We start from the raw sequence: 25577 nt of genomic DNA on the forward strand, positions 1-25577 counted from the left end.
GTCGCCTTAATTTGTGACAGCGCCCTCAAGCATGTTTTGGTTGGCAGCCGCATGAGGGCGCCCTGTAACATTGAAAGACAAAATGGCCGCCTTCTTGTGAGTGAAATGTGCGAAAGTTTTTAAAAAGGTCATAGCATCAGCCATTCTGCCGCCAAATCCTGCTGAATTTGTACAATGCTTGCAACTCTTGCCAGATTCGGCGTTTGAAAGCGTGAGTAAACAATAGTGTACAGTTTTATGTAGCCCCGTAAATAAGACCGAAGTCGGTCCAAACCACTTCGTATTGAATTCCCATGCTCCATCATCCATGCAGACAGCTAGCTCTACACCTGAAATTGTTCAAATATACATCACAAGTTTTGACTTTGAGTAAAAATCAAATCAAACAAATGAATTAATTAGTCGGGTTCCTTCACTTTCACTATTCAGTTTTACCTAGCAATTGACCGTACCGCGTTCATTGGGTACGTTCGATAAGCTTCCCTGCTGGGGGTCGACCCCACCCACAAGAGCTAATCGTACGATCACACTCGCCCTCTTGTGAAGTTGTGGTGACGGCATGCACCTCATAATCAGGTCACCTCCACAAGTGACCCACTCCATCACAAGCAGGGCATTGGGGGCTGACCCGGTGTGGCGGTTTCAGACTTCCGCCGTGTTCAGTTTTCCGGGTGACGTAGCCGGAAATTTCGACACGTTGCTCAAACGGTTTTAGCTTTCCGGCGTGTTCAATTTTCCGGGTGACCTGTCAGATACCGCCGCGAGTACCCTGGCGAGTACTGTAGTTCTCTCAGCAGTGACCCCCAAATTGTTTATATTACGATTCTTTTCTGTGTAGTCACATAATCTCTTGCCCCATCTTTACATGTATTCATGGGTACAACTTTAGGCAGGTCACACTCTGCTTGCATAAAAAACAACTCATACGATCCACGCGTTTGCCGCTAGTTGTACTCGACTCGTGGACGCCGCCATGACAGCTACCGGAGGGTAATGGATGACTCAATACAGCACTAAAAACGGACTACTTACGCTTGCTGTGCGCAGGCATCGCATGACGTAATGCTACCGTATTTGGTCATCGGAAAACTGAACACAGCGGAAAGTTGAAACCGCCACACCGGGTTAAGGGGAGCCCGTCGAAGCTATTCGAGCGTACCAGCCAGGTTAGACCAGGGTTGACCCAGGGATTCTAAACGAACGCACCTACAATTGGTTGAGGGAACCCGACTAAGTAATTATGAGACTGTGTGCGCGCCTCAAATAAGAGCAAGTTGTTAAGATCGTTGTGAAAGGTCACTCTCAAAATGTATTTAACGGTTGACTTATGTTCAAATGTTCTTTCAAAGTGCATTTAAAATTTGTTGTCGTTAGTTGTCGGTATTTAGTGCGACAGTACAATCTGGACTGTTTTAAGAGAAATATTATTTCTGCCCTCAGCTCTACTGAGTTATTTTCTTGTTTAATCAATTTCTTATTGTAGCCCCTTACCTAGTGTGGCTTTTTTAGCCTAGTTTAAGGCGAACTTGCATTAAAAAAAACTTGGATATAGTCTAAAAAAACATTTTGTGGTCCAGTAACCCGCACCAATACTAATACTAATAAATAATAATTTTCTCCTTTTTCGTCAACTCAGGTTTAGGTATATAGAAGGCAAAAGTTAAGCTGGCGACACCATAAATACTAGAAATGTCATCTAGTTAGCTATGGCACTTACCAGGCTGAACAGTGCAATCCTCAGTGATGGCAAAATGGTTTCATTTTGTGAACAGGTACGTCTAGATGGAGCTAGGAGGCTCGTTCCCGCTGTCGTTTTGTTGAACCTCGTGGGCAAAATCCTATTCTAAACTTTTTGTTCTTCACCTTTATGCAGCGATAGTTGTTTTTAGAAACCAAATTTCCCACAAATAAGGCATTCTGTTCTCGCGCAAGCTTGTTGCGAGTCCAGAAAATATTTGGAAAGTTCTGTTTGTGGGGTGTCGTGGCCGAGTGGAGCACCGAACTCGAGCTCTGGTGGTTCTATTCAGCAGAGTGTTGGTTCGAGACCCGGTCATGTCACATGTGTCCTTGAGCAAGACACTTACCAAACGCTTCTCTCCACCAATGAGTAAATGGGTACTGCGAGGGCAGTGATGATTCTTGTGATTGATAAGCTTAGTGCGCTACATATTTGCCAGCACAAGCTGTATATCCCAGGGAGCTGAGATGATTAAAGGAATGATTTAACAGTTTCAGGGCTAATAATGTTGAAGCACCAGGAGTGTCACTGTGTGACAGACCGTAGTGCTATTTAAGGCGCCACTATTATCTTCAGTTTGCTGGACCTCAAATATGGAACAATCTCGCTTTCACATCAAACAAGGTACAACCATCTTACATGTACATTTCAAGAGTCTTCTCAAATTCAAAACATTTCTGTCCAATTCATCATTTTTAATTTCCTTTTTGTTCTTCTGAGCACTTAAAGACTTTTTTTTTAAGTTGTTAGGTGCTATACAGTTTTTCGTTATCACAAATGGCGTCTATTTTGCATTAATTTCACAATTTTGTTTTGCTTAATACCTTAGATAACTAGGCTTCTTCGACAACAGAAGAGCTCAGCAGCTGCGCATAGCTTCTCACTCCGTCAGGGATGGAGGATACCTCAACACCAGCACAGAACATTCTCTCAAATGACGAGATCACATGACTATTTAGTGAAAAGTCACATGACTACAAGCAGAACTTGTCTTTTGCTCTCTCCCCCAACGTCAACGAACCTCCAATTTTTAAATCAAAGGCGCCTCCTTAATGTGTCCGTTACTGGAGTGGATGAACCACTTTCATACATCCCAACTCCCGTTGAATGTTGCTACGAACTCCTAGAACACATTCACGAAGTGTCAGCAATGCCGTGGTGGTTAACGATACTCACAGCGTCGTTTCTCTTTCGCGGGGCGATCGTCGTACCTTTTTCCATTTGGCAGCACAAAGTTTTGGCAAGAATTGAAAACGTTCAGCCGGAGATTAATGCCCACGCGGAACATATAAAGCAACAGGTGTCACTGGCTGCGAAGGAGTTGAATTGGTCTAAAAAGGAGATGGCTCAATTTTACAGTCAACAGGTAAAGTAGCCTTGAATTAAGACTAAGGCACCCACAACGTTTGCCGGGTGCCCTGTGCCTTTTAACAGGTAAAGTAGCCTTGAATTAAGACTATACTATTGATACTAGATGCAGGCCTTGAACAAAACCAAGGCACTCACAGTAATGGGGGACTTTTGAACACTAGGTGGCAGCAGACTTACCAGGTAAGTTTCCATTGTTTACGTAGTTCTGAGCATGCGCACATTGCCGAGAACAATGGATTTTACCTGGTAAGTCTGCTGCCACCAAGCGTCCCGAAAGTCTCCCATTGCCGGGGTACCCTGTACCTTTCAACAGGTAAAGTAGTCTTGAATTGAGACTAAACTATTGATACTTGATCATTATGGTGATGTACGTGCGCCTACACCGCATAGGCCTTGCTCAGTTTTGTTTGTTTAATAGTTCGTTTCCATTGTTCAGCATAATATAGCCCAGTCAAAATGATGTTTATTCAGCCATTAAATTATACAAATTTAGCCATATGCTACACATTTTGCCAAAATCTTTCATTGTTGCTTTATTAATTTTTGTTTAATTTTTCTGTACATCCTCTCCCACATCAGGTCAAGAACATTGTGCATAATTTTCATTTTGACCATCGGTGCCAATCGAGAAAGCTCTTCTATGTTGGCTTTATGCAGATGGGATTATGGACTACAGTTACCATGTCAATAGGTCAGATGACGGGAACCTATCCTGAATTGTTTATGGCCGGTAAGAAGAATTTTCAGCTCTTATTTTTTGATAAAAATTACCAGTTGATCGTCCAGGTTTTTCCAAAAAGAGGAGGATGAGGGCCTTTTATTTTTTATTTCTATCAATGGTGGCCGCCAAGCATTTGAATTCAAACTGACCACCAATTCCTCAAATTAAAGTCAAAACCCACTTTGTGCAGTTACAAGTTATTAGAAGATTAGCAAGTTTAATGACCGGAGGTCGTTGGTTCGAAATCCCACTCTAGTCAAAATTCATTTCAAAATTTACCCAGTCAGTTTCCCTTGTGGTTTATATTGAAAAGTTTAATGATAAATACACAGAAAATTGTTCTTCTTGAAAACAAAAATGTAAAATGAATATTTTTTACGATGTGACCTCAAAAAAGGATGTTGTATGAATGTGGCATACAGGAATGGAAAGAATGCCACCATTGTAGATAACTTTTTAAATTGATGTATTATTTTATATTTTTTACTTTCTACAGAGCCAGACATTGATTTCCTACCACAGTTAACGACACAGGGCACGCTGTGGTTCGCTGACATGTGTCAATCTGATCTCTTAATCCCCATCATGCTCGGTGTCGTCAATCTTGCTCTGGTTGAGGTAAACTCAAGTGGTCAGAAAAAGTATTTGTTTGGCAAGAAGAATCGTTTTCCCAGTAACACACTTATTTGCTGATTTTGATATTAAGTTTTTCAAATTTATACAAATTTGTTAGTTACTTTTTTGTTATTAAAGATGCTATATCAGATTTTTGGCCGATGTGACCCACAAATTTTGATTTTAAATTCAAAAGGTATTTTGATGGGGGTCGAGAAAGTTACAAGCTTTCATTTGAGCCATTGCTCAACAAAAGTCCGCCGATTATTAGTAGCAGTGAAATAAAGTGCTCAAAATTAGTTTTTGTCGGGATCCCGACAATATATCACGTGACCAATTCTTATGTGTTTTATAAGAAACGTTTTAAATTCTTGTCATGGTTCCTGACCATTAAAAGTAAAAGTTACTTGTTTTCGTTAGAGCGGGTGATACTCTTTGAAATACCATTCACTCAAAAAAATCTATTTTTTAATGTTTAGGGCCAAAAACCTGACATAGCATCTATAATATTATGAAACTGCCATTAATGACCTTTTAGAACTGAGCCGACGCCATTATGCTCTAAAATGAAATCTTGAAGGTAATATCAGAGACTGACTATTGAACACAAGCTTTCTGTTTTGTGAGAAAGTGTGCGTACTTCTCGCTTGAGTATTCAAACAATTTTGACACCAGCGGTTATGTACAAATAATCTTGCAACGAGAGGGTTAAACTGGTCTTGAGTTTATGGATTGTTTGATTTCAGTTGTGGTCGCTGAGGAGAGGTCCATTAACACTACTGCAGCACCGTCTCGCCATTTGGTTTCGTCTCGTTTCTATAGGAATGATCCCCGTAGCAACCATGATGCCAGCGGTAAGTTATTTGTGGGTATGAATCCGATAACTGTTTCGGTTGAATTGGCCATTGGTTAATCACCAGCCAATAACCGAAACAGTGTTTTTTAAAGGCAGTGGACACTATTGGTAATTACTCAAAATAATTATTAGCATAAAACCTTTCTTGGTGACCAGTAATGGGGCGAGGTTGATGGTATAAAACATTGTGAGAAACGGCTCCCTCTGAAGTGCCATAGTTTTCGAGAAAGAAGTAATTTTCCACAATTTTGATTTCAAGACCTCAGATTTAGAACTTGAGGTCTCGAAATCAACCACCTAAATGCACACAACTTCGTGTGACAAGGGTGTTTTTTCTTTCATTATTATCTCGCAACTTCGATGACCGATTGAGCTCAAATTTTCACAGGTTAGTTATTTCATGCACAGGCATGTTACTCAGGTGGAATTCGAACCCAATGACCCTTACAATTCAAGAGCAGTGTCTTTTATTTTAAAAATTGAATTAATATTCTTTATCCCTGATGCAAATTTAAAATCTCTTATACATTTTTTTAGGGTTACGAACGGCAAAAACACACCAGAGGTAGCCATAGAATCTGGATCTAAACAGCATTGTTTTTTTTTAAATATATTTTAAAAATTTTAAAAGAATTTTGACATTACAAACTTGCAATGAATAATTCGCATCAGTGGACTTGATGCTAAACATTCGCTGCGAAACATTCGCTGCGAAAACAGCCCTACGACGTCCACATTTTCTTTGCATTCGCACTCGCAGGAAGTATGGTCCAGGCTGTAGAGTTTGTGTTTATGTTTGTATTTGGATCGCCTTTTCGCTTTTTGGTTATCCGCAGGCTTGTTTTCTGTGTAGTCTTATTTTTATTGCCTATTCTTTGTATGTACTGTTTGCCTGGAAATAAATAAATAAATAAATATTTGTATTTGTTTTACATTTATTCCAGGCCGTTTCATTCTTCTGGCTGTCATCCAGTTTAGCTGGAATGGCTCAGTTTGCTCTGCTGAAGTGGCCAATGTTCCGTCGATTTTTTGATATCCCTCCGTCCCTCTCCGAGATGAAACACCCCTTGAAGGAATTGAAACAGGCCTTCAGAATCCGCTATTTCTCAAAGAGGGTGTTTTGAAATGAATGAGCTACAGAGCGTGATGAAAACGGACTCCGAGGTACGAACAACCAGTTGACATTTTTTCAAAAGCTTCCCTTAAAACATAACTTGCTGAGGTGTTTTGAGAAATGAGTAAAACAATGTTACAAGAAATGATATTTAGCATGTAAAAGGTATTTACCAGTATTGGTTTTTACGCGACTCTTGCGAACGTCGCTCTGCGTTTTGTTTTACCTTTTTCTCACAAACTTAATTATATTACCTCCATCTTTAGTCACAGTGAGAGGGGATTCATGTCATGGCCCAAACAATTTATCTACAAAAGGTATTAAAACCCTTTGCTTTGAGGTTAAATCTGGGGCGTGTTTTGGCAACCATGACCAGAAACAAGTTTCTGACGTCAAATTCACTGACCGAATCAATTTCAGAGAGCTACGCAAAAACGGGTCGATAACCAGAAACAGTTCATGATGTAGGTACATCTCTTGAAAATTTATGTTCTCAAAATATATAGCCGTCTTTTTATTATAGAGGAATGGAACTTAGTCTTTGTAATTTTATCAACATTATTTAATTGTTATGCTTCAAAGTATTCAAAGTTTTAAAAGAATTCCAGTACGTTTTCTGATAGTTTTAAGAGTCCGCCATCTTAAAACCAAGCCTAATCGAGCCAACAAGTCGGTTATGGTTTGGTCGGAACAGCGGTTCAACCGAACACGCGAAAAAGCTCGACCAATGACCTAAGCTCAAACATGTTTCTGGTTAGGGTCGCCAAAAGGCACTCCAGAATTCTTATGTAAGTTGTACTGATACTTTGGATATAATTTAATCATGTTAATAGTTCTGTACACGTCAGACTAAGAACGTGTTGAGGTAAGGCAAAAACAAAATAACAAAAATCATGTTTACCTTCCCCGCCTGCTTTCTTTTAAAGGCAGTGGACAATATTGGTAATTACTCAAAAGAAAGGTAGCATAAAACCTCACTTGGTTACGAGTAATGGGGAGAGGTTTGTAGTATAAAACATTGTGAGAAACGGCTCCTTCTGAAGTAACGTGGTTGTCGAGAAAGAAGTAATTTTCCATGAATTTGATTTCAAGACCTCGGATTTCGAGAGACCACCTGATGTGTTTTTTTTTTTTTTTTTTTTTAAATTATACATTTTTAATGATCCCTGATTATTTTTTAATAAACAAGATATATTTTAGACTTAAGCCCGCCACAAAAAGTTGGCAACCATCTTGAAAAATATCCCGGCCATTTGTCTAGAAAAATGCGTTGATAACAAAAAGAAGGAAAAATGCCCTCCTCCTTCATCCTTTTTTAAAAAGGCAAGACATGTTTTTTTTTTTTTTTTGGGGGGGCCTATTAAAGGTTCAACAATTTGGGTTAAAAAGCTTTCTCGTCTCACTTTGAATGTTGTAATGAATCTCAGGGCGTGAAAGTTTTCAATGTTTCCATTAAAGGCACTGGACACGATTGGTAATTGTCAAAGACCAGTATTCTCACTTGGTGTATAATGCATAAAATAATAAATCTGGGAAAATTTGGATTCAATTGGTCATCGAAGTTGCAAGAGAATAATGAAAGAAAAAACAACCTTGTTGTGCAAATTTGTCTGCTTTCCGAGGCCTTTTAATATTTGAGTGAGAAATTACCTCTTTCTGAGGTCTCAAATTCATTTCAAATATTTTACTGAGAAATTACTACGTTACTTCAGAGGGAGCCATTTCTCACAATGTTTGATACTCTCCATTGCTCGGTACCAAGTAATATTGATGCTATCAATTATTGTGAAAAATTACCAGTAGTGTCCAGTGCCTTTAAAGAAGAAAAACTGAGGACAAAATCTGTTTTTCTCTAAAATGAGCCATGCTACACCATTATCTTGTTTATACAGAATTTAAACTTTACACTTCTTCCCGATTTCATTTCGCAATTATGTTCAATTTTGAGTAATTTTATAATTTTACAAATCATTTGAGAATCCTTGCAACTGGAGCTTTTATGTACAGAAGTTGATAATAAACCAGTGGTTTTCACCCTGCAGACTTGCCTGTGTTAATGTCGAGTACTGTGAGTAATTTAGGACAAACCCCTAGTTAGTTTCAAATGGCTAATCTCCAGAGGTGACTTTTCAGAATACACTGTACAAATTTATTTTCTATATATCAGAAACGAACACATTTAAAGGGGGACCTGTTTGCTCAACTGGTTAGGTCACAGAGCTGACCCAGGTTTCTTAAACCTAACCCCTAACCCTTACCAACTGCATAATCTGTCACACATCCGAAAGTACCTCACTCGCAAGACAACTGAACGCTTGGTTCACTCTCTCATATCTTCTCGACTGGACTTTGCTAACGCTATCCTGATTCACCTACCAGATTATCAAATCCGTCGCCTTCAGCGCCTTCAGAACTCCGCCGCCAGATTAGTTACACTTACCAGAAGATCTTCGCACATATCCCCTGTCCTCAACGCACTTCACTGGCTTCCTGTACATCAGTGAATAGTCTTCAAGGTGTTGGTTCTGGTTTTTCGCACTCTCCATGGCACAGCACCAACCTACCTACAAGAGCTGCTACAACGCCATGAACCGAACCGACGACTTCGCTCCTCTGACACAAACCTTCTCCGAGTACCCCTCTCTCATCACTCCTGGGGAAACCGCTCTTTCTCTCGGTCTGGTCCTTCCCTAACTCACTCCCCATCAAACTCAGAAAGGAAACTTCCTTCAACACTTTCAAGAACCAGCTCAAGACCCACCTCTTCTCACAAGCTGCTTCTCCTTCTGTTTATTTTGTTTAATTAGTTCCTTCAGTTGTTAGCTTTGTTAGGGTTCCTGCGCCAGGAGTGTCACCTGTGACAGACATGGTGCATCACAAGTTTCCTTTATTATTATTACCCAAACCCTAAACCCTAATTCTAGTTCAACCCTAGTCTTGGTTCAAGACTCTCCTGGATTTGTCACAACAGGGCCCGCTATCACCCCCAACGCGCTATCAACCACGAACCGCTATCACCCGAGAACCGCTATCACAGGAGAGTCTTGGCACATTCGTTAAATCTCCCCCCCCCCAAAAAAAAAAAGTGGCGGGCTCTGCGGGAAACCTACGCACGCGCATTATGTTTCCCCCCCGATTTTGGGGGGAGATTTAACGAATGTTCCAAGACTCTCCTGTGATAGCAGTTCGTTGGTTGATAGCGCGTTGGGGGTGATAGCGCGCTTTCTTGTTACAAATCCAGGAGAGTCCTGAACCAAGACTAGTTCAACCCTAACCCCTTAACCCTAACTAAAATCCTAACTCCAACTGAACCCTAATCCCAAATTCTAATCCGTTTGAACAACTGGGTAGGTCACAGAGCCCTTGAGTAGCTGACCCAGGTTCCCTAACCCTAAACCTAACCCTTACCCCAACCCTTGCCCAAAACCCCAACCCTAACCATAACACATAACCACAACCTGAATCCCAACCCAAACCCTAACCCAAATCGGAATTCTAACTCTAACCCCCATTCTAACCCATAACCGCCCCCGTACCCCCACCCCCACCCCCCTCACCCACACCTAATCCTAAGTCAACACCAACCCCTAACTCGGTTGCTCAATTTAATGGTTAGGCCCGTGAAATAGCTGACCCACATTTCTTAACCCTAACAAGTGAACAAATCAAAAGGGGTAAAGCCAGCATTTTTGAGCCAAAATTTGAAAATGATAACTAACCAAATTGCTGAAAAGCAGAGAGAAAGTCCTAGTAATCTGTTTCGTATATCATTCGTTTTCTCAAGATATATTTGCTCGATTTTTAAATTCAAATTGCCTTTACAAAACACTGTTTTCATACTTCATAAAAGTATAAACAAAAACCTATATTCCGTTTATAGTATTTAAAATTGTTTACTTAAATTTAAATTGTCATTAACTATTAAAAATTTCATGTAAAATCATATGTGGCACCGTAGCTACACGAAGTATGTGTTGGATTGGGATCTACGTGACCCGGGTTCAATTCCCGCATACGTCTCTTTTCTTTTTGCTTGGACGCAGTGAGTGAATGATATAAGTAGTATAAAAATCATCTCCAATCACCAGCGGGCACTGTGGCGACATGGTGTACTGGATAGTTCAATTGCGTGCTATCCAGAGCTGGGACACCGGTTCGAATCCCGCCCGTACCAAGAGGGACATGACTTTTACTGCTTGCACCAGTAGTGGATTGGGGTCCGTCATGTCTATCCCCAAATTAGGTGTGGATGAAGATATTCCGTGTGGGAGAGTAAAGGAGGGACCGGGACTGGCAAGTCCCTTAAGGGTTCTAATGGGTGATCACCACGCTGGTTTCGATCAGACTTTGAGTCCCCTGAACGCCTGGTCGTCACTCTGACTAACTCTTTGCAAAAATTTGCTTTAATTCTATACCTCTTTTTATACCCTGCGATGGGGGTCATTCCAGTCCAGCATTAATTGATATAAGATTTGAAACCCCTGTGATTTTGTTTTTAGTTTTTTGGCTCAAGTTGGATAAAAACTGCTGCGAATTTTTAATTTGTTGGCTCAAATTTGCATACTCATACATACCCCTTGTGTTTTATTTCTTTATTTTGTTATTCTTAAGCTCAAATTTGTTTCTAAAAAAGCTGGACTTACCCCTTGTTTTGTGTTCTTTGGTTCAAAATTTGTTAAATCACAAGGGGTAAGTCCAGCAATTTTCTCCAATTTGACCTCCAAAATGAAAAAATCACAAGGGGTAAGTCCTGCATTTTTTATCCAACTTAAGCTCCAAAATGAAGAAAAATCAGAAGTGGTAAGTCCAGTATTTTTTATCCAATTTGACCTCCAAAATGAAAAAAAAATCACAAATATATCAATAAATGCTTAAATTACCCCCTCGCAGGCTAAAAGCCTTGTGAACTTTTCAAATTTTGATGAAAAAGTCAAAAGGCTATAGCCTTGTGAACTTTTCAAATGTTGACGAAAAAGTCACAAGCCTTGTGAACTTTTCAAATTTTGACGAAAAAGTCACCTTATGAACTTTGCCGAAAGAGAAAAATTTTGCCGAAAGAGTTTACAAGGCAGCCTTATAACTTAACAAATTTTGCCGAAAAAGTCACAAGGCTATAGCCTTGTGACTTTTCAAGTTTTGCCAAAAAAGTCACAAGGCTGCCTTGTGACTTTTTCGTCAAAATTTGAAAAAGTTACAAGCCTTGTGACTTTTCAAATTTTGACGAAAAAGTCACATTTGAACTTTTCAAGATTTGCCAAAAAAGTTACAAGGCGCCATGTGACCTTTTCAAATTTTGACAAAAGAGTTTACAAGGCAGCCTTATAACTTAACAGATTTTGCCGAAAAAGTCACAAGGCTATATAGCCTTGTGAACTTTTCAAATTTTGACGAAAAAGTCACCTTATGAACTTTTCAAAGTTTGACGAAAAACTCACAAGGCAGCCTTATAACTTAACAAATTTTGCCGAAAAAGTGAACTTTTCAAGTTTTGCCGAAAAAGTAACTTTTCAAATTTTGACGAAAAAGTCACAAGCCAGCCTTATAACTTAACAAATTTTGCCGAAAAAAGTTACAAGGCTATAGCCTTGTGAACTTTTCAAATTTTGCCGAAAAAGTAACTTTTCAAATTTTGACGAAAAAGTCACAAGGCAGCCTTATAACTTAACAAATTTTGCCAAAAAAGTTACAAGGCTATAGCCTTGTGAACTTTTCAAATTTTGCCGAAAAAGTTACAAGGCTATAGCCTTGTGACTTTTCAAATTTTGACGAAAAAAGTCACATTTGAACTTTTCAAGATTTGCCAAAAAAGTTACAAGGCGCCATGTGACCTTTTCAAATTTTGACAAAAGAGTTTCAAGGGTGCCTTATAACTTAACAAATTTTGCCGAAAAAGTCACAACGCCTTGTGAACTTTTCAAGTTTTGCCGAAAAAGTCACAAGGCTATAGCCTTGTGAACTTTTCAAATTTTGACGAAAAAGTCACCTTATGAACTTTTCAAAGTTTGACGAAAAAGTCACAAGGCAGCCTTATAACTTAACAAATTTTGCCGAAAAAGTTACAAGGCTAAAGCCTTGTGAACTTTTCAAGTTTTGCCGAAAAAGTAACTTTTCAAATTTTGACGAAAAAGTCACAAGGCAGCCTTATAACTTAACAAATTTTGCCGAAAAAGTTACAAGGCTATAGCCTTGTGAACTTTTCAAATTTTGCCGAAAAAGTTACAAGGCTATAGCCTTGTGACTTTTCAAATTTTGACGAAAAAAGTCACATTTGAACTTTTCAAGATTTGCCAAAAAAGTTACAAGGCGCCATGTGACCTTTTCAAATTTTGACAAAAGAGTTTCAAGGGTGCCTTATAACTTAACAAATTTTGCCGAAAAAGTCACAACGCCTTGTGAACTTTTCAAGTTTTGCCGAAAAAGTCACAAGGCTATAGCCTTGTGAACTGTTCAAATTTTGACGAAAAAGTCACCTTATGAACTTTTCAAAGTTTGACGAAAAAGTCACAAGGCAGCCTTATAACTTAACAAATTTTGCCGAAAAAGTTACAAGGCTATAGCCTTGTGAACTTTTCAAGTTTTGCCGAAAAAGTAACTTTTCAAATTTTGACGAAAAAGTCACAAGGCAGCCTTATAACTTAACAAATTTTGCCGAAAAGTTACAAGGCTATAGCCTTGTGAACTTTTCAAATTTTGCCGAAAAAGTTACAAGGCTATAGCCTTGTGACTTTTCAAATTTTGACGAAAAAGTCACATTTGAACTTTTCAAGATTTGCCAAAAAAGTTACAAGGCGCCATGTGACCTTTTCAAATTTTGACAAAAGAGTTTACAAGGCAGCCTTATAACTTAACAATTTAATTTTGCCGAAAAAGTCACAAGGCCTTGTGAACTTTTCAAGTTTTGCCGAAAAAGTAACTTTTCAAAGTTTGACGAAAAAGTCACAAGGCAGCCTTATAACTTAACAAATTTTGCCGAAAAAGTTACAAGGCTATAGCCTTGTGACTTTTCAAATTTTGACGAAAAAGTCACATTTGAACTTTTCAAGATTTGCCAAAAAAGTTACAAGGCGCCATGTGACCTTTTCAAATTTTGACAAAAGAGTTTACAAGGCAGCCTTATAACTTAACAAATTTTGCCGAAAAAGTCACAAGGCCTTGTGAACTTTTCAAGTTTTGCCGAAAAAGTCACAAGGCTATAGCCTTGTGAACTTTTCAAATTTTGACGAAAAAGTCACCTTATGAACTTTTCAAAGTTTGACGAAAAAGTCACAAGGCAGCCTTATAACTTAACAAATTTTGCCGAAAAAGTTACAAGGCTATAGCCTTGTGAACTTTTCAAATTTTGCCGAAAAAGTCACATTTGAACTTTTCAAATTTTGACTAAAAAGTCACAAGGCAGTCTTATAACTTAACAAATTTTGCCGAAAAAGTTACAAGGCTATAGCCTTGTGACTTTTCAAATTTTGACGAAAAAAGTCACATTTGAACTTTTCAAGATTTGCCAAAAAAGTTACAAGGCGCCATGTGACCTTTTCAAATTTTGACAAAAGAGTTTCAAGGCAGCCTTATAACTTAACAAATTTTGCCGAAAAAGTCACAAGGCCTTGTGAACTTTTCAAGTTTTGCCGAAAAAGTCACAAGGCTATAGCCTTGTGCACTTTTCCAAATTTTGACGTAAAAGTCACCTTATGAACTTTTCAAAGTTTGACGAAAAAGTCACAAGGCAGCCTTATAACTTAACAAATTTTGCCGAAAAAGTTACAAGGCTATAGCCTTGTGAACTTTTCAAGTTTTGCCGAAAAAGTAACTTTTCAAATTTTGACGAAAAAGTCACAAGCCTTGTGACCTTTTCAAATTTTGACAAAAGAGTTTACAAGGCAGACTTATAACTTAACAAATTTTTCCGATTTGTCACAAGGTTATGAACTTTTCAAAGTTTGACGAAAAAAGTCACATTTGAACTTTTTTTAACTTTTGCCGAAAAAGTCACAAGGCTATAGCCTTGTGAACTGTTTAAATTTTGACGAAAAAGTCACAAGGCTATAACCTTGTGAACTTTTCAAATTTTGCGAGGGGGTAATTCAAGCATTTATTGATATACATATTTATGATTTTTTTTATTTTGGAGCTCAAATTGGATAAAAAATACTGGACTTACCCCTTTTGATTTTTCTTAATTTTTGGAGCTTAAATTGGATAAAAAATGCTGGACTTACCCCTTGTGATTTTTTCATTTTGGAGGTCAAATTGGAGAAAATTGCTGGACTTACCCCTTGTGATTTTTTCATTTTGGAGTGCAAATTGGAACAAAATGCTGGACTTACCCCTTGTGATTTAACAAATTTTGAACCAAAGAACACAAATCAAGGGGTAAGTCCAGCTTTTTTAGAAACAAATTCGAGCTTAAGAATAAACAAAACACAAAAAAAACACACAAGGGGTATGTATGAGCATGCAAATTTGAGCCAACAAATTAAAAATTCGCAGCAGTTTTTATCCAACTTGAGCCTAAAAACTAAAAACAAAATCACAGGGGTTTCAAATCTTATATCAATTAATGCTGGACTGGAATGACCCCCATCGCAGGGTATAAAAAGAGGTATAGAATTAAAGCAAATTTTTGCAAAGAGTTAGTCAGAGTGACGACCAGGCGTTCAGGGGACTCAAAGTCTGATCGAAACCAGCGTGGTGATCACCCATTAGAACCCTTAAGGGACTTGCCAGTCCCGGTCCCTCCTTTACTCTCCCACACGGAATATCTTCATCCACACCTAATTTGGGGATAGACATGACGGACCCCAATCCACTACTGGTGCAAGCAGTAAAAGTCATGTCCCTCTTGGTACGGGCGGGATTCGAACCGGTGTCCCAGCTCTGGATAGCACGCAATTGAACTATCCAGTACACCATGTCGCCACAGTGCCCGCTGGTGATTGGAGATGATTTTTATACTACTTATATCATTCACTCACTGCGTCCAAGCAAAAAGAAAAGAGACGTATGCGGGAATTGAACCCGGGTCACGTAGATCCCAATCCAACACATACTTCGTGTAGCTACGGTGTCACATATGCTTCTACATGAATTTTTTAATAGTTAATGACAGTTTAAGCAAACAATTGTAAACACTATAAACGGAATACAGGTTTTGTTTATACTTGTATGAAGTATGAAAACAGTGTTTGTAAAGGCAATTTGAATTTAAAAATATATCTTGAGAAAACGAATGATATACGAAATAGATTAGTAGGACTTTCTCTCTGCTCTTAAGCAATTTGGTTATTTATCACCACCAGTCGGCTTGTGGGACAGGGAAAATGGTTCCAGAGGCAGTGGACACGTTTGGTAATTACTCAAAATAATTATCATCATAAAACCTTTCTTGATTACGAGTAATGGGGAGAGGTTGATGGTATAAAACGCTGTGAGAAACAGCTCCCTCTGAAGTGACTTAGTATTCGAGAAAGAAGTAAGAAGTGAGAAGACTAGGTGTTTTACTGACTCCATAAACAGTTTATTTTACAAGTTAAATACAATAAAAATATATACGTTTATTTTTCTGTGCTTAAAGGCAGTGGACACTATTGGTAGTTACTCAAAATAATTATTAGCATAAAACCTTACTTGGTGACGAGTAATGTGGAGAGGTTGATAGTATAAAACATTGTGAGAAACAGCTCCCTCTGAAGTGGCGTAGTTTTCGAGAAAGAAGTACTTTTCCACGAATTTGATTTCAAGACCTCAGATTTAGAATTTGAGGTCAAGAAATCAAGCATCTGAAAGCAAACACCTTCGTGTGACAATGTGTGTTTTTACTTTCATTATTATCTCGCAACTTCGACGACCAATTGAGCTCAAGTTTTCACAGGTTTGGTTTTGTTTTGCATATCAGCCATTCCATTGTGACTCGCGTGACAATCTCACTGGTTTTTCAACTTTTGAAAGATCTATACTTCAAAATATAACACATTGCTCTCATTTAACTCAATTTATATAAACTTAGTGAAGAGCCCTATTAAAAAAGAAAAAAAAAAAAAAAAAATTGTGTAGGTATCATGTTTTTATAGGAGTTCCAAAAATGTGACTCGCGTGACTGCCAAAAAAATGAAAGGTGTTGCATCCCTGTATGCCGTTGCCCAGTCGTGAGAACTCAGAGGAACTTTTTAGTTCCGGATCACTTTCAAGTACAAGAGAAGCACTATATTATACAATAAAAAGTACAAAATAAAAAGTTAAAAAAAATTGAAAATTTGTTAAATGCAACGTGACTCGCGTGACAGAAATTTGTGACTCGCGTGACAAGTGAAAAAATGTACAATAACTAAACATTCTGAACACTCAGAACTTGAAATTGAATCTTTTCATCAAAGGAAGAAACACCTGAAGCAACATTTAAAGGAATAATAATCTGAACAGGCTTCGACTTAAACATGGTAAAGTTGGGGTGGTGCTGAAAAGAATTGGCGGTTTAACAACACTGTCTGGTCGAAACGTTGAGTTGTTAAACCACCGGTTCTTTTCAGAACCACTCAAACCCATAGAGGAAACCCTTACTAGAAATTGTTATACTGTTTTGTGATTGGGTAAAGGACTTTTTTCTCACTGCGCTTGGCAGAGTAGGTTGATAAGAAACCACAAATTTTGGTGTCAAGTTCCAATGGCATTAGACTGTGTTAGGCTGAGTACATGTAAATCTGATAAGTAATTTCTTTATTGATGCCCCCCTCCAAATCTAACTTCAGAATACTGTCTTAAAATACCCAGTTTCATCAAATATTTTTGTTTGTTCTTGTATTAAGTTTATCGTTCCTTATATTATTTAAATAATGCAGGTAAATTATGCAGATGTGAGCACATTGTACAGTGCAGTATGCAGTGTACATGTAGTTCAACATGGTCTGCTGACAGTGTGCCAGGTTATAATTGTACACTGTAATAATTCCTTGTTCTAACAAAAAATTATAAATTCGGGGGCATAGTAATGTTCCAGTGGGCTGGGGGTGCTTTTGTAACATTCCATAGACAACATCCCCAGAATACGTTGGGTAGCTTTTGCTATAACAATGTGCATTTAGTGCATTTGCCGTGACTCGCGTGACAAACTCGAGTTTTTAATTTTTAAGTAGAAGGCCTTGGTAAAAAAAACTAATTAAATTCGAAAGACCCTTTGCAAAGACCACTATTATGAGGGAGAAGAAAAAAAATGTTGAGGGTCTATAATAGAAAAAATACTATCATAATTTTTTTTGTGACTCGCGTGATAAAACGAGGGTAAAAATTAACTCCCATTTTTCAAAAGTTAATAGTTCAAAAAGGCATATTTAATGTTGGCTGTCCTTACTAATGACTCACTGTTGTTTATACATAATGATTAAATCTGAACACCTATTGTTTCATGATTTTTTTTTCAAAACCTGAATTTCAAGGATTTTTCAGACTTTTGTGTACACTTTTTACCGTTACTTCCAAAGCTGTCGCAAAAACAATAAGGACTATTTTTATAAAGTCTTTTTAGAAGAAGAAGCACTAGATGTTCTTGTTTCAAAATAAATGTAAAAACTTCGACGATAACCATTTAATTTTGTTTTACTATGAAGCGCAAATACCACGGAACGGCTGATATGCTGAGATACACCAAGTGAAAAGACTGTTCTTTGACAATTAACAATTTAAACCATTTTATGTTACTCTACTGAACTCGCTTTTATGTCAAACAACAAATTTTACTTCATAATAAAAAACACATTGTTGTTCATATAAAACACAACCACTGACTATAGACACATATTGCTAGTTATTTTGGGGTTGAATATTAAACTTGCATTAAAAAAGTCTGATAAATTAAGTTTATATACATTTTGTTCGGTGAATAATAAATTGAGTAAACTTGCATAAATATCTGTGAATGTCTTAATTAAGGTTATTAATATATGGCATGAATATATGAGTTATTTATATACAGAGGGCACTTTCAGCAAGCTAGGAAAATCCAAATTGAGGGAATAACATAATTATACCACAAATATTTACATAAAATAATAAACAAAAATGTTTTTGACGGTTTTGCCAATGGAAGGGCCGAACTAGACACCCGATTACTTTGTCCTTCAAGACCCACATTTAGTTCAGTGCAATTCAGTCGGACAAAGTACTGGTAGATTTGTCGTTCTCCCTTTTTTTCTCTCCACATCTTTCATTTGTCTCCCTTTTTCCTCCTTCTCAAGTTTCATTTCATTTCACACCATTTCGGTGTTTGATTGAATACAGTTGCTACACTTGACAGGTCAATATTTACAGTTTTCTGTGTGAATGGATTTACCTACAAGATAGTAAAGTGTTTAATTTAATTATTCAACAATTTCATAAAGCCTGTGAGCACAGAAACCATGCTAAGCACAGACAAAATCTTGCTGTGCTGAAACAGATTACAGGCCATGTCCTGGCAATCATGGGCTGGCTTAGCAAAGAAGTTTGCTCAGCAGTAATTTCTGCTTAAAGACACTGGACACTATTGGTAATTACTCAAATAAACTTATTTGGTAACAAGCAATGGAGAGATGTTGCTACATGTAGTATAAAATATTGTGAGAAAACGTCTCCCTCTGAAGTTATGTAGATTTTCCTTATTCTCTTGCAAATTCGATGACCAATGGAGCCCAAATTTTTTTGTATATGCATCTGTTTGGATACACCAAGTGAGAATACTGGTCTGTGTCAATTACCAAACGTGTCCAGTGCCTTTAAAGGCAGTGGACACTTATGGTAATTGTCAAAGATTAGCCTTCACAGTTGGTGTATATCTCAACATGCATAAAATAACAAACCTGTGCAAATTTGAGCTCAATCAGTCATCGAAGTTGCGAGATAATAATGAAAGAAAAATTACCCTTGTCACACGAAGTTGTGTGCGTTTAGATGGTTGATTTCGAGACCTCAAGTTCTAAATCTGAGGTCTCTTAATCAAATTTGTGGAAAATTACTTATTTCTCGAAAACTATGTCACTTCAGAGGGAGCCGTTTCTCACAATGTTTTATACCATCAACCTCTCCCCATTACTCGTTACCAAGTAAGGTTTTATGCCAATAATTATTTTGAGTAATTACCAAAAGAGTCCACTGCCTTTAACAGCTTTATAAAAATGAACCGAGTGTGGTTCTTGTTTATAACTTTGTCAGTTCATCTTCTTGGTTGATGGGAAGAAATACATCCTCTTCGTCACCATAGAGACTGGTCTCATCGTCAGTACCATCTTCACTATCATCGCTTTCTGTATCCACGCTCCCAAAACCAAAGAATATCTGTAGCACAAAAAAACAAAACATGCAAAGATAAAAATGCAGGCTAGCCATGCATCAATACAAAAGCACAGCAAAAAAGAGAGAAAAAAAAGAAGAAATTTGTGCAAAAGAGTGACCTTGTCCATTTTGATGAAACTGTCTTTTCATCAGCTAAAAATATAGGCACTCAAACTCAGGCCTTTTCGAAACAATGGCTTTGGCTTTGGATTCGGCTTAGGCTAGCTTGGCCCCGGTGGTTGCTTTGACAATTGCGCGTGCTTTGCGTATACGCGCTCAGGGCTACAGACAAGAGAATGGAGCCTCAAGCCGAAGCCGTGGTTTCGAAAAGGGCCTTTGAGGGATGTCTTTACTCAAAGTATGGTTGTCTATGTTGCGGTGGGTTTCAACCACACAGGTCATTATTTTTCCTCATTAAAAACAAAACAAAACACCAGTCATTTTTCGAGCTCATTTTACAAACCATTTCCCAAGATCAATAAGAAGTACAGATGTTGATTTGAGACTGCAACTATACTTGTACTTTTTAGGAGTAACAATATTTCACTTTTCATTTGACACACAAAATGGACAACTCCCTCAATGAGTAAGCATAGCCTTTGCGGTGACACCATCTAAGAAATCTCTTTCGAGTCGTTGAGGCTGTGAGAAGAGGCGATTTCTGCTCGGCGACTTTGATCAGTATTCTCTAACCATCTTCTGTAGAGAAGAAAGACTACATCGAATCGTAGAGCAGAAACTGGCTCTTCTCAGACCCATCAACACTCAATAGAGATTTCACAACACACTGCCACTGAAAACCTTACTTACTAGGTACTCCCACCACTCCCACCATGCATAAAACCTTTTCACACGACAGCTAATTTAGCAGGGGTCCCTTGCATACTTTGAGCATGGCTGTGAAATTTTACAAATTGCACTTTGTGTGAAAGGACAAAAACTTTGTACTATCGAGGGTCCCTAGTGAAATCTCAAACTTGCCATACTTTATGGACAGTATAAACATTGTTATCTTTTCACACGAGGTGCAATTTGCTCAAAATTGATCAAGGGCCCCTTGCTCAGTTACTGTCAAGTGCAAAGGGCTATATCTTCAAGTCTGGTCTCCCCTTAAGCCCCTTTCACACGAGAGCAATTTAGCAAGGGTGCCTTGCTTAATTAAAACATGGTTGTAAAATTTTCAAAATGTACCTAGTGTGAAAGGACAACACACGTTTCTACTGTCCAAGTTCTCTTGTAAAATCTTGTCAAACATTGCTACATTTTACAACCATGCTAAAATTAAGCAAGGGACCCCAGTTAAATTGCTGTCGTGTGAATAGCACTTTAGTGTTTTCAGGCTTTGCTCATTGACTACAAAAGATAACCCAGGAGGTGTAAAACATGCATCCTATATACTAATGTATGTGTACAATAATGATTTCAGGATAGACAGTAAGTGAGGTTCGGTTGACATTGCTTGACCCCTGTGGCTAATGCATTGCTGGTGAGTTTAGCCTGTGATCAACTAGTCTTGGTCCAAGACAACACTATCTCATACCCGTTTCGTTACATAACATAACGTAAGGTAACGCAATGGATAACCCGACAGAGGGCATGCTTTTCTTCTTGAATTAATTTCGGTTGATGACTAACCAAGAATAGTATGGTGCACTGCCCGTGGAAGCAAGAATAGACTAAAGGCAGGTTCATACTCGCTGCGTATTCGCTGCGTACGCAGTGCTCGCACCCGTTTTTAAAAGTCCGCAGTAATAGGAAGCGCAGTGGGCGATACGGCGGGCTGCTCATGGTAGCATAAATTCAAGGCTGAGTCACACTGCAGCAATAACGAAAACAATCACGATGCGAAGAGAACAATTTTGATTGTTTGATGAGCGTGTGCATATTCTGCGTGGAGCAATTCAACCAATAGAATGCATTTTTTTTGCGTCGTGATCGTTATTGTTTTCGTTATCGCTGCAGTGTGACTGGAACTGAAGACTAGTGATCAATAGGCATGAATATTTGCAAGATTGGAAACAGTTACAACGACCCTGAGACGGAGTGAAATTACTCCCAGAACTATTTGGTTACAGAAACTAAACAAACAAACATTATCTTTAGGAACATGGGAGTGACATGTCAGTGGTATTTCACAGCAACCAGCCAATGTATTGCTAACCAAGCCATGCTTGAAAAAATAAATCAGCAGCGATTGAACTTAAAATAATACATGCTGCAAATTATGATTGTTAATAAAAATAAATTACAGCTACTGCAAGAATGCCAGAGTGAGTATGCATACAGCTATGAGCGTAGTCTTGGTCCCAAGACGCGAGTGATCGATAGAGGATACTGTGCTACGCTCAGTGGTAAATACCATACCGTAGAATGGGGGGCGCTGTAGCAATTCACACCTGATCGTAGTAAACTATCGATCATCAACGTCTTGGGCCAAGACTACTCTGAGCATGGATGAGATTGATACGGAAGGAGGGTGCGCACATGCTGTAACCGAGTGAGAGTTCATATTTACACATGCAGCCACAGATGTGCATTGATCATGATGACACAGCCCCTTTAAAGGCAGTGGACACTATTGGTAATTGTCAAAGACTAGCCTTCACAAGTAGTGTATCTCAACATATGCATAAAATAACAAACATGTGAAAATTTGAGCTCAATCGGTCATCGAAGTCGCGAGATAGTAATGAAATAAATAAAAACCTTGTAACACGAAGTTGTGCGCGTTTAGATGGTTGATTTTGAGACCTCAAGTTCTAAACTAGAGGTCTCGAAATCAAATTCGTGGAAAATTACTTCTTTCTCGAAAGCTATGGCACTTCAGAGGGAGCTGTTTCTCACAACGTTTTATACCATCAACCTCTTCCCATTACTCGTCACCAAGAAAGGTCTTATGCCAATAATTATTTTGAGTAATTACCAATAGTGTCCACTGCCTTTAAAGGCAGTGGACACTATTGGTAATTACTCAAAATAATTAGTGTCCACTGCCTTTAAAGGCAGTGGACACTATTGGTAATTACTCAAAATAATTATTAGCATTACTTGGTGACGAGTAATGGGGAGAGGTTGATAGTATAAAACATTGTGAGAAACGGCTCCCCCTGAAGTTACGTAGTTTTCGAGAAAGAAGTAATATTCCACAAATTTGATTTCGAGACCTCCGATTTAGCAATTGATGTCTTGAAATCAAGCATCTGAAAGCACACAACCTCGTGTGACAAGGGTGTTTTTTCTTTCACTATTATTGTGCAACTTCAATGACCGATTGAGCTCAAATTTTCACAGGTTACTTTTATGCATATGTTGAGATACAGCAAGTGAGAAGACTGGTCTTTGACAATTACCATAAGTGTCCAGTGTCTTTGAGCATTAATTAAATATTAAATTGCAAGTGGAATAATGAGACTTTAAACCATGCTAACATGAATTGTGATCGGACAATGTGACCTTCAGTATCACATTAGACTCCAAAATAAACCGAACATGAACATGAACATGTAAAAAAAAAAAAAAAAAAAAAAATAACATGCATGACAAGGTTACTTAAAACATATGAACATGACAGGTGGAAATATATGGTTTTGTTTTCTCTGCTTAAGTTTTTTTTTTTTTTTTTTTTTTGTATACTTCCCTTTGATTTCAACAAAGACGTGGACCTCCGTAGTTTTACATTATTATGAATTATGTTTACTTTTTGCTTTGTCTTTCATGCCATTGCATTTCATATTTAATATTGGATCTTTGGGCAAAAAGACCGGTGGTCAGTAAATATAATAGAGTAAAATTATGGAGGTCCACCTCTTTATAATTGATAAACAACTTAAACAGAGAACATACAACCATACATTTCACACTGTACACATAGATACATGTGTATTAATATGAAAAATGAATCAAACTTACCCCAACAACTGAAGTAAAACTGTCTAAGGCAACATTTGGTATTAATTGTTTTGTTACAAAAAGGGAGGTGCAAGTTAAAATGATGAAAAGTCAGAAATATTGCAAAGGCCCAAATACCATGTGGAAATGAAAGTAATTTAAGGTTTATATGTAGGATATTTTTAGAGGAATTTTTAAAAGAGAAGATTTAGATTTCAAGGTACAAAGAAAGGGAAATTGGAAGACTATGTTTAAAAGGCACTGGACACCTTTGGAAATTGTCAAAGACCAGTATTCTAACACTTGGTGCATTCCAAAATACGCATAAAATAACAAATCTGTGAAAATGTTTAATCAATCGATCATCAAAGTTGCAAGAGAATAATTAAAGAAAAAACATCCCTGTCTCACAAATTTTGTGCGCTTTCAGGCCTGAAGTCTTGTTTAATAATTGAGTGAAAAATTACCTCTTATCTTACTCAAAAATACGTAACCTCAGAGGGATCAGTTTCTCACAATATTGTACTATCAACAGCTCTCCATTGCTTGTTACCAAGTAAGTTTTTAAGCTAGTAATTATATTGAGTAATTACCAATAGTGTCCAGTGCCTTTAAACAGGGTCTCCAATGACAATATTTGAGTTTTGTGATGAACTTATTTTCTAATAGACAAGAGTCCTCATGAAAATCGGGATTATTTTTTAAAAGTCTGAACCTCACACAAAAGAGTAAAAATAGTGTAAATATATTTGATATTTTTTCAGAGCAAAATTACGTCATTGAATAAAAAAAAAAATGGATCTCAAAGGGGGGGGGGGGGGTTCTGCGCAGGTCAACAAGTAAAATCAAATGCTACTTTGTTTGAGTATCATCAAAATTCAGGAACGCACTGAAATTTTATATAAAGCAACATCTCTAGAAAAAAAAGGATCGAGAAAGCGAAGAAAACAAAAAGAGATTTGAGGTCCTAAAAGGCAGTGGACACTATTGGTAATTACTTAAAATAATTATTAGCATAGAACCTTACTTGGAAACGAGTAATGGAGAGCTGTTGGTGGTATTAAACATTGAGAGAAACCGCTCCCTCCTCTGAAGAAAATTACTTCTTTCTCGAAAACTACGTTACTTCAGAGGGAGCTGTTTCTCACAATGTTTTATACTGTCAACGGCTCCTCATTACTTGTTACCAAGTAAGGTTTTTATGCTAATAATTATTTTGAGTAATTACTGAGTGTCCACTGCCTTTAAAAAGATGGCAAGGTTTTTTTTTATTCTTGAGCTCACTTGGAATGCAGATGAAGATCAGATCATTTAAAAAAAAAAGAAAATTGCTGCTGCTCAATTTTAAATCGTTTTGGACGAAACAAACAAAAAGAAAACATATCAATATTTTTGCAATCTCTTTATTCAAAGATTCTTTGATTGTAATTAGAATAAAGCTTATTATAAAGGCAAGAAATTACAATTATTTTACATATTTCTTTCTTTCAGTTATTTGTTTATACCTATTAAACAATTTCCCAAATAATCCATACAATAAATATTAAATAAAATTCCGCAATATATTTGTTTCCAGATAAAAAGGGAATCTTAAAACGTTTAAATTATGTTTGTGTATCCTTGTAGAAACAACCTCAAATTATTTTTATAAATAAAAAGTCTGATAAAATGTTTAAGTTTCAGAACAATATTTTCCAATTAATTACCATCACATGCAAGAGAGAAAAATACTCAAATAAAAATAAAGATAAGTTGTTGAAATGAAGTTAGGGTATTGTGAGGTAAAGCGGTGACCTTTGTTTTTTTTGGCAGTGAACATTGCGAGATATTTATCAAGAACCCTCAGGTATTCATTGAATTCCTTCACAGTCTGCAAGGATGCAGGCATGGATATCATCCACATAGGAGCCACCTACTCCTGGGACTGACACAGGTTTACCCCCTTCACAGTCTGCAAGAATGCAGGCATGGATATCATCCA

General features: G+C 37.6%; 2 protein-coding genes across 7 annotated transcripts in view; one reads left to right on the plus strand and one right to left on the minus strand.

Annotated features, from left to right (window-relative positions):
- Positions 1-82: 82 nt before the first annotated feature.
- LOC117303775 (cytochrome c oxidase assembly protein COX18, mitochondrial-like) lies at positions 83-7404 on the plus strand. 2 transcript variants are annotated; one of them, XM_033788125.1, is made up of 7 exons: positions 83-211; positions 1637-1772; positions 2568-3104; positions 3689-3839; positions 4327-4448; positions 5192-5299; positions 6246-7404. In XM_033788125.1, exons 2-7 carry the CDS (start codon positions 1707-1709, stop codon positions 6423-6425), a joined length of 1164 nt encoding a protein of 387 aa, XP_033644016.1. In that variant the 5' UTR covers positions 83-211; positions 1637-1706; the 3' UTR covers positions 6426-7404. The 2 variants fall into 2 exon arrangements, with proteins under 2 accessions (XP_033644016.1, XP_033644017.1); XM_033788126.1 differs by having other exon boundaries at positions 1643-1772.
- Positions 7405-19481: 12077 nt separating this feature from the next.
- Positions 19482-25577, minus strand: part of LOC117303639 (PH and SEC7 domain-containing protein 2-like) — an 80083-nt gene continuing 73987 nt past the window's right edge. For all 5 annotated transcript variants that reach the window (XM_033787866.1, XM_033787864.1, XM_033787867.1 and 2 more), the window contains one exon: positions 19482-19711. In XM_033787866.1, coding sequence (XP_033643757.1) covers positions 19574-19711 — 138 coding nt within the window. In that variant the 3' untranslated portion in view covers positions 19482-19573. The remainder of the gene's footprint in view (positions 19712-25577) is intronic.

Source organism: Asterias rubens, chromosome 20, assembly GCF_902459465.1.
Source record: "Asterias rubens chromosome 20, eAstRub1.3, whole genome shotgun sequence".
Lineage (NCBI taxonomy): Eukaryota > Metazoa > Echinodermata > Asteroidea > Forcipulatida > Asteriidae > Asterias > Asterias rubens.

What these genes read in the sequence shown, in the direction of transcription:
- LOC117303775 (XM_033788125.1), top strand. Translation starts at nt 1,707, where the DNA reads ATGGCACTTACCAGGCTGAACAGTGCAATCCTCAGTGATGGCAAAATG. An exon ending in TCAATCTTGCTCTGGTTGAG is followed by an intron (nt 4,449 to 5,191) that starts GTAAACTCAAGT and finishes GTTTGATTTCAG; the next exon opens with TTGTGGTCGCTGAGGAGAGG. An exon ending in TAGCAACCATGATGCCAGCG is followed by an intron (nt 5,300 to 6,245) that starts GTAAGTTATTTG and finishes CATTTATTCCAG; the next exon opens with GCCGTTTCATTCTTCTGGCT.